This window comes from Aspergillus brunneoviolaceus (genome assembly GCF_003184695.1).
Source record: "Aspergillus brunneoviolaceus CBS 621.78 unplaced genomic scaffold BO95scaffold_89, whole genome shotgun sequence".
NCBI classification, from domain to species: Eukaryota; Fungi; Ascomycota; class Eurotiomycetes; order Eurotiales; family Aspergillaceae; genus Aspergillus; species Aspergillus brunneoviolaceus.
This window is the reverse complement of record NW_020290819.1, coordinates 97,193-111,062: the sequence shown is the minus strand read 5'-3', so window position 1 is coordinate 111,062 and position 13,870 is coordinate 97,193. Positions and strand designations below refer to the sequence as shown.

The following is a 13,870-nucleotide window of genomic DNA, read 5'->3' as shown; positions in this document are numbered from 1 at the left end:
CATTCCATTTTGGGTGGTCTGGCATTACTAGGGCGGAGTCTAGGAGTTTAACTTGTTTCCGTTCCACTCTTTCCCCTCCTTCTTCCCTCCCTCCCTCCATCCATCTATCACTACGACTCTATCTTCTCTCGCGAAACAACATCGGTTCATGCATGTTTGCATTGCAATTGACTGCCGCGAGTGTTGATTTCCTTGATTAAGTATAATTAGCAGTAAGCACTTTTTCTCCTTCCATTTCTTACGATGGTCCGGTCAATTATGGTAACATCCTTTCTCACTGACACTTGGCTGCTGACTGACAGACTAACATTAACTACTAATCAACGCGCTAAATCTTAGCAAGTAACTCAGTCACCAACTCTTGTTGACACCTGAAACCTGCTCTCACTGGTGGTTAGCATATCTACAGATCGAGCAACGGTGGACGATGCGCCAGGTCAAGACGCGATTCCCTCCAATCGTTAACCGCCCATTGAAGGCACCGGAAGAATAAGAACATCAAAGGTCTCTGGAAGGACGGGAGAACAGCGTTAAGCTTGATAGGTCCCTCGGGACTGACGCCTCTCGGGGCTTTTAACCCACCTTGTCGCCAACGGCCTCCACTGCATGCTTGAGACGGAGTATTTGATACTTGACACGTCCTCTCTAGTGCGTAAGAGGGAACCCCTGCTCCCTACGCTCCCCTGCCGACCTAAGGCAGTGAGCTGCAGAAGCAAGACCCGGCCACAGCCCTAGCACTGATGGTTTGGACTTCTCGTGGCCTATGGTGCCATCCCACGCAAAAGCCAGCCATCACTTGGTTGGGTGATCGGTGCTCATCCTCTGCAGCTAGGTACTGTAATGTACACATAGCTCTAGCCCAGAAGGCACCAAATCTTTCATGTACTGGTATTACCATCCCTCTCCACTTGTTCATCTGGTTATTCTCTTAAAGTACTGACCACGAGTTCGTAGCGTTTCCGCCTCTCAGGATGCGGATAGAAGGCTTCAGCTCGCGGAAAGAATTCTCATTCCAACCACCTCAGGCCACCCTTGATGGGGTCAAATGCCGTTGACCTTTTGTATATCACCTTACAAGGTTTTCACTTCAGCACCATTGTCTTCACATTTGTGTCTCAGTTCCTGTCAATATATATATACCTTTTCTGCTCCGGGATTCGTCTCTGGCATGTCTCCATCATGTGTCAGTTTTTATTGCTGGCTCTAACGACTTAAGAATGATCATCCTACTCTACAAAGCGAATCCTCGCTTCAGCTTCGAGTTATTGCATGCTGACAGTTTTCTGCACCAGAGAGAGGGAGCGCAGAGCCGAGTATAAATGGATGCCATATGCACCATGCACTGGTGCTTCTGCCAATGGCTATAGTGGGAGAGTTGATCAGCCCCTGGGTGTTCATGTCGACAGTCGAAACAGGGTCCGATATCGACCGCCCTGGAGTAAAGAGGCTCCTGCTGATGAAGGGGCCTGAGTAAGCATGCATCTCGACAGGATAACCACCGGTGCTATTATATGGCTGGAAAAACAAGACATGAGGCCCTGTAAGAGCACTATATGAAAAGATTGTTCCGCTCGAAGCACGCATAACGAGCTCGGCTTGTCCGGCAGGAACATGAAAGTGTTGCTCGTTGATCATCTTATTATCGGGAGCACGAGCTCAGAGGAATTGTCTTATTCTTCTAAGGAGATCGACCGTGAAAGAAAGAGGAAAGAATGAAATTGGGCGAGATTGTCTCTCCAAAGTATGTGTGTTGCATGGACCCAGAAGATGGCGAATGGTTCAAGATGGAGTTGGAAGGTTGGGTAGGGAGGGAGGTAGATGAGGAAGTCCCCTTGTAAGCCGGGTGCCTTTTTTTTTGGATTGCTAGAATTAATAGAAAATGAAAAAGGCACAAGATAGAAGGAGAGAGATATCGTGTGCCAGAGGGAAAATGAGAGAGCCATTGTTTAAAGATCTCCCTTACATTGCTTGAGTCCTCGATTCATCGATGATTCTTGGCACCCGCGGAAAACGTGGACGATTTGCTGCTTCGGCTTTGCGACTTTCACTGCTTCCTGCTCTTCTCGCACCAATTATTCTGCCTGCCTGCAAACCCTCCTTTGAGCCTCTTATCCTTCTTATTTGGTTGTTTTTTTTCTTCTTGTCCTTTCTTTTGCCCACCTTGTATCTCATCCTCGAGACTCCCTTTTTCTCTTTTCTTTTACGGTACCTATTCCGCAATCCAGAACACCCTCTTTCACCAACCACCACGCGCTGGTAATCGATCATATAACAGCGCATTCCCCAGCTGGCTCTGATAGTTGCGCGCACCGTCCATGTCGTCATGTCCCCTCATGACAACGCGGACCGTCAGTCAGAACCCATCGCGAATGCGGTGACCGCGATGAAGCTAGACCCTGACGCAACTCCCGATACTCCGATACTCAACGGCGCCGGAGCCATGAGCAAGCACGATTTCGATGCGGCCTCGGACGCCTCCTCTCCTGCAGGTCCCAAGGACACCTACGCGCTGTCGGCATCTCAGTCAGCCTCGCGGCCTACCTCCCGGTCGCCGGTCAAGAATGAGCCGGAGGACGATTACGATCACAACCAAGTCAGCGACGAAGCAAAGTTTGAAGCCACGGAGACGGCCCAGCCAGACAACATGGAGGAAAAAGTTGGAGGTGACATCTCGGTCAAACTCGAACCGGGCCAGCCTCCCAAGTTGACACGAAGTTCCTCGCAGAAGGTTGCGGCAAGACCACCACAGCTATTTTTACATCTGCCGAACAGCACGGCGCAGGCAGAGGAGACTTTTGAGGTTATGGATGCTTGCACATATGCCAATAAGTACATGGGCTATACTGAGCATGCGATGGAATGCGACTGCGCGGAAGAATGGGGTAAGTACTCACTTTCTTCGTTCCTACGATCATACTCGTTCCACCGTTTTCCTTCTCTGTCGCCTTTCGTTATTTTTGTTCCCGTGGGCGGTTTCCCACGCGTGGCGTTGCATTTCGGATCCCCGCCTCAAACATGTTGGGAAATTCTCAAGCACACCACACCAAACCATTGCCTGTTCTTTGCCCCCCTCATCTTCTATGTTGAAGCCATGCACAAATATGGAGAGGGCAGTTTCTTTACATTTCTTTCGCCCTCGCAAAGTGAAGACGCACTAATTTGAGGCAGAACCCGCGATTGCTAAGAATTTGGCTTGTGGGGAGGATTCGGACTGCATCAACCGCGCCACAAAAATCGAATGTATGGGCGACTGCGGTTGCGGGCCAGCATGCCAGAACCAGCGCTTCCAACAACGAGAATATGCCCCGGTGGCAGTGATCAAGACAGAAAAGAAAGGGTTTGGTCTTCGCGCGGAGGCCGATTTGCGACCGCATCAGTTTATCTTCGAGTACGTGGGCGAAGTTATCAACGAAGGGCAATTTCGCCGCCGTATGCGACAATATGATGAGGAGGGCATCAAGCACTTTTACTTCATGTCTCTCAGTAAAGGTGAATTCGTTGACGCGACAAAGAAAGGCAACCTAGGTCGTTTTTGCAATCACTCGTGCAACCCAAATTGTTATGTCGACAAATGGGTGGTTGGGGAGAAGCTGCGAATGGGCATTTTTGCTGAACGACACATCCGAGCTGGAGAGGAACTTGTGTTCAACTATAACGTTGACCGTTATGGAGCCGATCCCCAACCATGCTACTGTGGAGAACCCAACTGCACTGGCTTCATTGGTGGGCGAACTCAAACTGAGCGGGCGACCAAATTATCTCATGCCACCATTGAGGCCTTGGGTATCGAAGATTCAGATGGGTGGGACACAGCTGTAGCGAAGCGGCCGCGCAAGAAGAAGATGGGCGAGGATGATGAAGAGTATGTGGACAGTGTTCAGCCCAAGTCCCTAGATGAGAATGGGGTCACTAAAGTCATGGCTGCTTTGATGCAGTGCAAGGAGAAGTGGATCGCTGTCAAATTACTGGGTCGCATTCAGCGCTGTGAAGATGAGCGGGTTTCAAACCGCGTGGTCAAGATGCATGGCTATCAGATTCTGAATTCACAACTCAGCATGTGGAAAGAAGATTTCAACGTGGTCCTGCAGGTTCTGGATATCCTAGACAGGTTCCCACGTCTGACGAGGAACAAGATCCTCGACTCCAAGATCGAGTCGACCATTCAGCCCTTGACCGGTTGCGGGGATGAGCGTGTCGAGAAGAAGGCAGCCATATTGCTACAGGTCTGGTCCACGCTTGAAGTAGGCTACCGCATTCCTCGAATGAAAAGGGACCCCAATGCCACGCCGCAGGCGATCAGTCAGTTCGAGCGCCGTGAGACTACTCGTGACGAGCGACGGCGGTCCAAATCTCGGTCCCGATCAAGGTCCAGATCCATCGACGCACCTCGCGGTCCAGCTGCTCAACGAGCAGGCCATATCCCGAGAGGTCCCCTCCACAACGGACCTCGGCCCTTCCGTCGTCAATTTAACCCTCTTCCTCCGGGATGGTTCGCTGCTGATTCTAACGGAAGGACATACTTTTACTCGTCTCGGGGCGAGGTGACTTGGACACGCCCGACCGTGCCCGCGCCTCAACCAGGCCCGCCAGCGAAGGAATCGCGGGACAAGGCGTTGCAGGATATCATTGACGGTATCATGAACGCTAAGGAGAATACACCTAAGGAAAAATCAGGCACACCGGCCACCCCTCAGACCTCCAAGGAAACTCCAGACCAGAAAGAGGGCCAGGAGAAGTGGCGGAGTTTGAGTGAGGAAAAACGGAAAAAGATTTATGAAAACACGGTTCGTTCTTGCTCCTACACTATCGGCTCCTTGCTGCAATTGATTGGGAAGACGCAGGGCTAATTTGATCACAGCTGTTTCCCCACGTCAAATACGTGGTAGACAAGTTCAAGCACAAGCTTCCCAAAGATGATCTGAAGCGTTATGCTAAAGATGTAAGGCCGGTCTCGAGTTTGTAAATGCTGTGTTGATATGCTTACCAAGTATCTGATAACAGGTTGCCAAGAAACTCGTCAACTCGGACTTCAAGAACAATCGTGTCGAAGATCCCACCAAGATCGATGAAAAGCAGCAAAAGAAAGTCAAGAACTTCTGCAAGGAATTCTTCGATAAGGCTGTCGTAAAGCACAGGGCCCACGAGGAGCGCAAGGCAGAACGGCAATCAAAGGAAGCACATTTGAAACCAGCCGTCGCGACTGCTGCTGGCCCGGCGGAGGATGATCCTGACGTGAGAATGTCGGATGATGAAGACGACCATGACGGGCCAGCGCAGGAGGAAGACATGGACATGCTTTTAGTGGGGGAGACGCAAGGGATACTCAAGCGGAAGAGGGAAGAAGACATGGCTACCGGCGACGGCAGCGCGACTGATTTCACCACACCGTCTTCTTCCAAACGACAACGTTCTTCCACCCCGCCTCCGCCTCCGCCTCCACCTATGAGCCCTGGAAACGATCTGGAAGATGACCAAAACGGATATAAGCAACAGACCCTGAGTGGCGACGATGCTAACATCAAGGGAGAGAGCGCCGAGCCCACTCCGCCCCCTGCGCCTCCTCCCCCTCCATCACCACCACCGCCCCTCGAGCAAGACCATCACAACGAGGGGGAAGGGAATCAGTTCCAAACATCACAGATTGGCATTGAAGGACGTGTATAGCAATATGTCAAGGGGGACGGGGACGGGGACGGGGACGGGGACGGGGCCCATAATTGTTGGCTCAATAGCTATTCCGTTGGAACTGCCAATCAGCCATGGATTTTTTTTTCATGTCGTTTTCATAGCAACAGCATCCGGATCGGTGTTTTTCGGAGTTGGCAGACCTTGGGCGCTATTCTCTCTTTCTCTCTTTTTGCTCATTCTTAACCTTCTTCACAGTCACATTTTTTTCTGGCTGGTCTTAACCCCCCCCCCCCCGGGATATTCCCTTTCCTTTTTGTACCTTTCAACAATACTTGATTTTTCTTTCATGACCTTGACCGTCGTTCACTTCAATCATGTTCACTTTCTTACATAAATACCCTCTTCACAACAATCTATTCGCCTGAAGCCACATTCGATTCAATTTGCCATCCCGCAGAACGATAAAAGAAACCCCCCCCTCCCCGACTCCCCCGAGAGGCATGAGCTATATCACCCAACATATGAAATCAGACTGAGTCCGGAGGAAGAAGGAGGGGGGGGGGGGGGGGGAAGGCAAAAGGTACAAACAAGCTGAAGCTTCCAGGAAATCCATAGCTTAGGATGGAACTTGGTTTTTCTATAACTTACTTTGACGGTAGTTTATCTCATGCATTGAACTCCCGGAGGTTTCTTCCTCCCCACCCACCGTGTGACGCACGGCGTCGAGCACTGCTGTTCTCGACCTGGATCTATGCGCATACTAGCTACCCAATATCTAGATCTCTCTCTCTCTCTCCTCTGTCTTTCGCTTGCAGATCACGCATGTCAATTATGCCCGGGGCTACGCTACGCAATAACCAGATATAGTCTGTTCTCATGAGAGTGAGTGCATGCATTATTTGAATAAGACAGTTCTCAGTTCGGCGCATTCCGCCTCTCTCTCTCTCGTGGCTATCCCCTCAAAGCTCTACAAATGGATAAGTCTTGTGGAAACCTGGAAAGAATCCTCGGGGCTCGAAAGGGTGTTTCATAGGATCATTCATGGCACAATAAGAATATTTTGGAAAATGTGTATGGAAAGGGTTTCATAAACAACATGACGATCGCGGTGGAGGATGAAGGAGAAAAAAATCTAGTAGAAACTCTCCACTATGCTCTCCTTGTTGGTATTGCCCTGTCCGACACCACGGGGACCCATCTCACCCAGCCGGAAGACACTCTCGATGACGCTCAGCTCCGTCGCCGTCGTATCCAGACCCGTCACGGCCAGCCAGTCGTTGACGACCATGCCGGCGCCGACCACGGGGCTACCGCGGTTGACACTACCGGCGACGAGGGGCACCTGCAGCAGGGAGGAGAGCTCATCCTGGTCGCGGATGGAGGTCTTGGGGTGAACGATACCGCCCTGGTTGGAGAGGGCCATGTAGGAACCGGTCAGGACGTTGTCGGCCACGGTTTGTCGGAAGACTTCGACGCCGAGAACGTCGGCAATACTGGAAAAAGAGAGGAAGCGACGGTTAGCAGATGCCAGACGTCAGACGGACAAAAACTCATGGGAAGGGGGGCGTACATCTCTTCCGTCTCACGTTCCAAGTCGGGGTGGATTAATGCAACATGGTCGTTACAGCAGATAACATTGCCCAGGGCTGATAGCCGCTCCTCTATCCGTTGGATTTTTACCGAATCTGGCAGTGTATTCCGGAGGTGCTGAAGCTCTTGGTCTGTGGTAGTAGTGGGGACAAGGAGACCCTTGCGGTTTCTGTAGTACTCTGCTGATCAGGATCTGATTCCATGTTTGCCACTTCCCCGTCAATGGGATTGACATACCCTGCCGTCAAACGACCGACAATGCGAGTACCAGCAATGGTAGCGTGGCAGATAGGAATAACATCCTGCAGTTCAGCCTCAAAGACACTAGCGAAAGAGTCAGTGGACAAAGTCCATGCCAAGCGGCTAGGCCAAAAATTTAGAGAAGGGGAACGCACCTGTAAAAGTTCTCGGAAGCGCCAATGGCAACAATGGCGTATGAGTTGGTCAGTCGAGAGAAGACTCCAACGCTTTGATGACAGTCAGCAATCTTCCAAGCTCGTAACTGGCAAATAATGATCGAAGCGCAGGGCGCAGTTGCAAATGCGTAGCCCGGGTCCATCTTACTCGTTGGAATTCTCGAATTGAGCACGGACAGCCATTATTACTTCGTCTGGTCGCACACGAATTCGCTGATCGTAATGGTGATTGTGATGAAACCTGGATGGCTTTTTTTTGCGTCCGAAAGTGAATCAGTCGACACGCTTCGCTGAGTCTGACAGAAGGTCGAGGAGGGACAATGGGCGCGCGAGGCGGGGCTGACGGTCGAGTGGGATTGTCAAGTTGTGAGGCGACGGCAAGACACTCGAAGAAGAGGATGCAGGCTTCGAGAAATAGCAGCGAAAAGGGTATTTGAGTTCGACTTGAGAGACTGCAGCGTCGGACTCGCAAAGGATGGGCAGCCTTGAAAAGTGATGGCGACTGGGAAGGAAAAGCACGAGGAAATAAAAAGCTTCGAGGCCGAAATGCCCCGCCCCGCCGGGCTAGACCCAATCGGGAGGAGAGGGGAGGCGGAGTTCTGAAGGCGGCCAAACACGGCCAAACAGAGTCATTCGCCGTCGAGTCATTATGACCCATCATGATTCATCCTGATTAAGAATGTGAGCATTTCATCCATGATTTGGAATTGAAGATCAACCATGAAGCAGTAAATTAGAACAAACGCGGAACTACACGGCTAAGGGGAATCCTCCGTGACTGCTAAATAAGACAAACTTCAAATCGCTCTGCAAGTCCTAAGTCCCAAGTCCCAATTCCCAAGTCCCAGGTCCCGAGTCCCGATTCCCAGCACAATCCAAGACAATCCAAGGTAATATGATCTACTTCAACGAAGAAGAAGTAAGAAGAAAGGAAATAAATCGATAAGTCAGAAGCCTCCGTCACGCATCCGCAAAGGAAGGAAAGATAATCAGTAAACCAGATGTATGACGCCGCGACCGACTGAGGAACAACGCCTAGAAGCAGTTTCTGCGCCTCTTAATAAGGTGGACGGGGTCCAGGTGGTGGGGGTGGTGGCGGAGGGGGATAATAGAGACTTGGAGCATGATGTCCAGTCAAGTAACCAGGAAGCGGAGGCCGGTGGAAATTCGATCCTGGCGGTGGAGGAAGATGGGGCGGTCCCCCCATCGAGGCAAATGGATCGGGTAGGCCGAGTTGCTCATTGATGGGCGGAATTTGCTGACCGGCAGGGAGCAGTCGTCGGGGCTGTTGTCGCTGAGGAGTGGGCGGGGGAAGGACAAAGGCCCGAGGCTCAGGAGGACCATGCGTCAGAGCAGGTTGGGGGAGAATGGTTCGATGGGGGGGAGCAGGCGGAAATCGGGGAGCAGCGGCGATAGGGGGCCGAGGAGTTTCGGCGGCTGCGATATCCGCCAAGGCCGATAATGCTCGAGGGCGTATATCATGTATGACCGGGGGCTGCGTCTCCCCCGCCGTTGTTGCGTTTGTTCGTACATCCACTACCCCAGTTGCCTTCACGAGCATGTCGATAATCTCATCCGAAGTAAAGCCTGAGAAGGGCCCTGATTCACACATTTCCTTCATTTGCGGGTCGATGTCTTCGCCTACTTTAGCTCGCTGAACGAAATCATCCCAGCCAAGCCAGGCCCGTTCGTAAGCAGCAGCTCCGGAGGGAACCCGAACGTAAGAGGAATTGAACCCTCGGAAAATTTCCCGCGCAGGTGGCACAACTGGCCCCCGCTCGGGCTCGGTTTCTGAATCGTCCGTCTGTAGATGTTGATCAGCATATGCTACATATTAACATATGAACATTTTGACGGAGTGTATCGGAACCATAAAGGCCACTTACCTCGGTGTGCTCATCATCTTCCGCAGCACGACGGCCTCTTACAAATGTCATGTATGCTCCCTGACTGGCGATCAAATGCTCCTCCCGGATATTGCGAGCGGATGTCTGCTGTACTTAGTAGACTTCCCTTGAATGCTGACTGGATGCTTTGGCATATGAAACCCACCTGAAAACGCTCCTCGACTACTTCTCTATAGGCTTGGAACAACCGATTCTCTTGCTCCACTTTAAGTTCGAATTCTCTGCGGAGTACATCCTTCTTCTGCCGCAGCCGCTCCTGTAGTTGTTGGTTGACTTCCTCAAATTCGGGCACATCCTTGTGTGCATTCTTGTCTCGGGCGATTCGTCTCTCAGATTGCGTCGCCAGCACTGCCAGAGCCAAACGCTGAGCGGCAGCCACTTTCTTGAATGCCTTATCCAGCTCACGCTGTCGATCACGGAGTCTCTGAGTTGCTGCACTAGGAGAAGGAGAGCGGTCAGGCTCGACATCACTTGATCTGTCAAGCTGTCGGCCAGCACGCCCGCGGCCGCTACGAGTACCACCTCGTCCTCGTTTGTTGGCTGCAAAGCGCGCGGCTCCCCTGCTGCGGCCCCCTCGCCCTCGACCCCGAACCCGACCACCGCGGAAACCTCGAGTAGCTGTAGGCTCCGTCACAATCTCTGGTGTTGAGCCCTCTATTTCCTCTGTAGTGTGCCGGGACTGGCCATCGGCTTTCGAATCAGTTGCAGCCTTTACAAGAGACTCCGATTCAGATCTGCCGTTGAGGCCATTGGTAAAGGGCTGTGACTGCTGCTCCAAAACACGATCAGATTCGCCCTCTTCCAGCTTAGGCTTTTTGCTGGGTGACTCGAGGAAGTTCTCGGAATCAGCTCCGTTACGCTGTGAATGTCCGGGTGATCTTCGCTTCCAGGAAGATGGGGGACTAGGGGTGCTTGGAGCATTGACAGAATCATCAGCTTCAGACAGTGCTGGTACACTAACCCCGTTCTTCTCATCCTCGACCACTGTACCCTTGGGTGATTCCTCAATAGCCAGCTTAGGGCTCAGGTGAGGCTCCTCGTAGAGAGGCTTCGTATCTTCCACAAGGTTGAGGGTCGTCCGATCGGGTGAGGGCGATTCAGCCTCAGGGATTGCAGGAGTGATAAAATTGGCGGCGCCACTGTGAATGGTATCGTTGGAACTGTCTGCCCATTGCCGGCTCTTGTTTCGAGTACGGCTACTTGGAGCAGCGGTTGCTGAAGGGCTTGATTCCGAAGGCTTCGGCATCAGACCTATATCAGCAATCCCATCCTCTGTCGAGGTGGATGGAACATGTGCTTTGAGCCGCGCCGATTGCCGCGTGGTTCTCGGTGTCTCTTCCACCGTGGAGCCCCGTTTCACGCGTTTATGCCGTGGGGTTTCAGGCACAGGTGCCACTACGCCTTCTACTGGCTGCGAAGGCCACGAAGTACCAGCACGAGTCCGAGTGTTGCGCGTTTCACGAGTTACGTTCTCGCGAAGAGCTTGGTCCCGTGCGGCTTGTTCGCGTTCACGGGCTGCGGTGTTTGCCCGAGCGACACGAGTGCTAAGAGTGATGATACGCGATGGGCGATTAGGATTAGGCTTATAAGTGGTGTTGTTGCTGTTGCTGTGGTGGCTGTTGTTGCTGCCGCTGCCTCCGCTCATGGCAGAAGCGTTGCTGTGATTACGAGCATCATTTTGAGTAGCACGCACATCTCGACTTGAACGTAAGCTTCGAGTCACGCGGACGTGAGATGCATCATCAGCAGTAGAATCTGTGGGTCGGATTAGAAGCGCTGTTGGGTAGCATGCAATCGTAGACTTACTAGTTGTGCTGTGTGCGGCACCAAGTGTTGTAGAATTACCACCTGATACCGCTGCAGCAGACCCTTGGGAGGCGTCAATTTTCCGTTTCACTCCCGCCATCGCTGTCCTTCAAGAATTATGTCAGTAGGTCGACGGAAAGAGTCCAAATGGAAACGAGATCACAATGATGAGATATATGACTCGTCCAGGAGTAGAGGAAACAAGTAAGGATGAAGTATAGGTATATCAGAGTAACGAGAATACTCTAGTGGCTTGAGAAGGAGGATGAAGAGCAGTGGTGGTGGAATTACGATGATGAACTTCTCATGGCACATCCACCATGACGAGGAGAGAATGGTGATGATATGAGAAAGAAATGTGCAGAAAACACTGCAAAGTGGGTGCGATGGTGATGACGGAGGCGGAAGAAGAGGACAAAAATGGAGCAGGAAAAAAATAGTAGAAAAGAAGCCAAGAACAGGTGTAAATCCAGCAAAGCAATAATGCATTGGCCGGAGAGGGAGGGGGGAGAGAATGTGTCAGTTGTGCAAAGTTTGGAGGAAGTTAGAGCCATGAACATAACATATACAGAAGACGAACATTTATCCCAGCCGGCAACAACACAGCACGGGGTCCTTGGCAAGCAGATCGGGCATGGATGAAAGTGGATAGATGCATGGAGTACTGTACAATCAGTACTATGGATTGAACAAAGCGATCGGGAAAGGGAGACGCGGACGATCCATGGAGCAATGCCAGAAAGTCTATGTCCGAAGGGAGAGGCTGAAGGGCTTTACAACACCAGCCATTGATTGAAGAGGAAGAACAATGCACTGCGATTGAGGGAAATTGATCGTGGCGGTGGCAGATACGTGGGCGAGGGCGACAAAATTGGACAGGGACAAGAGTAGGTAGTGGTTATGGGAATGAAAATGGAAGGAGTGTAAGGCAACTTGGCAATAAATGCAGAATAAGAGGTTCAATGCGAAGAATAGAAGTCAAGGTTAAAGGAAAGGTTTCTTTGAAAAAAAAAAAAAAAAAAACTTACCCCGGAGTGGAAAAGAAAAAGAAAAGTCAACGGAATTTGCGACAGCGACGGAAATTGGGGGAGAGGGAACGGGGAAGAGGACGATGATGGGGAAGGGGATGGGAATGGAGAGGGATATGGAGATGGAGATGATGATGATTGAATCAATTGATGTGAGTTGAGGATCAGGGAAGTAAAAAGAGGTTCGGCCAAGTGGATCGATGGGCGTCCAACTGCGGCGCTTGGTTGGCCCGCTGCAAGGCCTGTACTGTGCTCGAGGTAGAACAAACTCGCCGGATATAGAACCTCTTCGGTCAACTAGCCTGGAGGTAAGTTACTCCTCCCTAGTTAGTTACCTGGTCGTAGTCATAAACCCTCAATAGAACGTGCAGTGGAGATCAACAGATTCCGATCGTAGGAGATCTTACTTGTTTCCCTGCAAGTAGAAAGTCGGCGAGGGCAGGCTGAGGTGGAGTCAGTCGCATCACCCGAGAGGAAAGGTTGGCTAGTATGTACTATGAAAATCTCCTTAGGCTTCCCTCAATGCTAGAGACACTTCAGTCAGAAGCCAAGCAAGCGAAAAGATCACTTAGCAGAGACTTAGAGATCGAGAAAAGAAGAGGAGCAAGAGGGAGAAGGAGAAGATAGGCCACTTCCAACACGGTAAGTACAAGGGAAAAGAAGGGAGGAGGGGGGCCAAGGAGAAAATTTGGCAGAAAAAGGAAGAAAAAGAAATACTCTAGCAAAGCAGAGAAGAGGAGGAGGAGGAGTAGGAGGAGAGGAAGAAGAAGAAGACGACGACGACGACGATGATGGTGATGATGATGATGATGATGATGATGATTATGAAAAGAGGAATGAGGGAAAGGGAAAAGATGCAGGCCAATTGCACCAGGATACAATGAAGCACTGGTCCTGTAACTGAGGTAAGACGCGGTCAGATCAGTTAGTTACTACCTAATAGACAGATAGATAAGTTGGTGTCTGACTGACCGACAAGCTGAAGTTGAATGTTGCAGCTGCTAGTTAGTAGTTAAGTCAAGTCAACTAAGTAAGGTACTCGGTAACTTACTGGAATTGGCACTCGGGGGGAAAAAAAAGACTACCTAGACTCGGGGACTCGGGAGCCATTTCCTCCTCTTTCCCCACCCGGACGGACTGGTTTATATCATGGATCTATCCCTGTTTACCCCTCAACCCTCAATTTGCAAGACTAGAATGCAGTATAATAAATTATGTCGAGCAAAAACTTCACTCCCGCAAACAATTCCCGGGAAATAGTTCTCTGGCCACGTCCAAACAGATCATTGACAAGCCATTGGGGCAGATTAAGGCGTGCTTCTCTCTCCCCAAATCCCTTCAGTTGTCCCCTCGTAGTCCCAAAGAAGTCTAATTGACATCTGTCTTCACCTCCCGAGTCTCTATATGAATATGAACACTGCTACTACCACTCGAATCACTCATTCTTATCATGCGGCTCCTGGAACCGTGCCCTGAAATCTGATGTCGCTATCCT

The 13,870-nt window shown here is 51.1% G+C and overlaps 4 protein-coding genes across 4 annotated transcripts; 2 read left to right on the top strand and 2 right to left on the bottom strand.

Annotated features, from left to right (window-relative positions):
* The first annotated feature begins 2,061 nt into the window (after nucleotides 1-2,061).
* set2 (SET and WW domain protein) lies at nucleotides 2,062-5,685 on the top strand. Its single transcript, XM_025587624.1, has 4 exons — nucleotides 2,062-2,882; nucleotides 3,169-4,784; nucleotides 4,859-4,939; nucleotides 5,002-5,685. Exons 1-4 carry the CDS (start codon nucleotides 2,324-2,326, stop codon nucleotides 5,662-5,664), a joined length of 2,919 nt encoding a protein of 972 aa, XP_025437406.1. The 5' UTR covers nucleotides 2,062-2,323; the 3' UTR covers nucleotides 5,665-5,685.
* An 830-nt stretch (nucleotides 5,686-6,515) lies between these two features.
* Nucleotides 6,516-7,921, bottom strand: BO95DRAFT_447464 (translation initiation factor 6). Its single transcript, XM_025587623.1, has 4 exons — nucleotides 7,614-7,921; nucleotides 7,456-7,542; nucleotides 7,199-7,387; nucleotides 6,516-7,121 (listed from the first exon to the last, which is right to left on the bottom strand). The coding sequence occupies exons 1-4, from the start codon at nucleotides 7,775-7,777 to the stop codon at nucleotides 6,761-6,763; spliced, it is 801 nt and encodes a 266-aa protein (XP_025437405.1). The 5' UTR covers nucleotides 7,778-7,921; the 3' UTR covers nucleotides 6,516-6,760.
* Nucleotides 7,922-8,493: 572 nt separating this feature from the next.
* BO95DRAFT_282394 (uncharacterized protein) lies at nucleotides 8,494-11,540 on the bottom strand. The gene is made up of 4 exons (XM_025581656.1): nucleotides 11,348-11,540; nucleotides 9,687-11,296; nucleotides 9,521-9,625; nucleotides 8,494-9,438 (listed from the first exon to the last, which is right to left on the bottom strand). The coding sequence occupies exons 1-4, from the start codon at nucleotides 11,445-11,447 to the stop codon at nucleotides 8,692-8,694; spliced, it is 2,562 nt and encodes an 853-aa protein (XP_025437404.1). The 5' UTR covers nucleotides 11,448-11,540; the 3' UTR covers nucleotides 8,494-8,691.
* A 1,035-nt stretch (nucleotides 11,541-12,575) lies between these two features.
* Nucleotides 12,576-13,279, top strand: BO95DRAFT_436291 (uncharacterized protein; the record flags this gene model as incomplete). Its single annotated transcript, XM_025585224.1, has 3 exons — nucleotides 12,576-12,683; nucleotides 12,951-13,017; nucleotides 13,098-13,279. 3 exons carry the CDS (start codon nucleotides 12,576-12,578, stop codon nucleotides 13,277-13,279), a joined length of 357 nt encoding a protein of 118 aa, XP_025437403.1.
* Nucleotides 13,280-13,870: the final 591 nt, after the last annotated feature.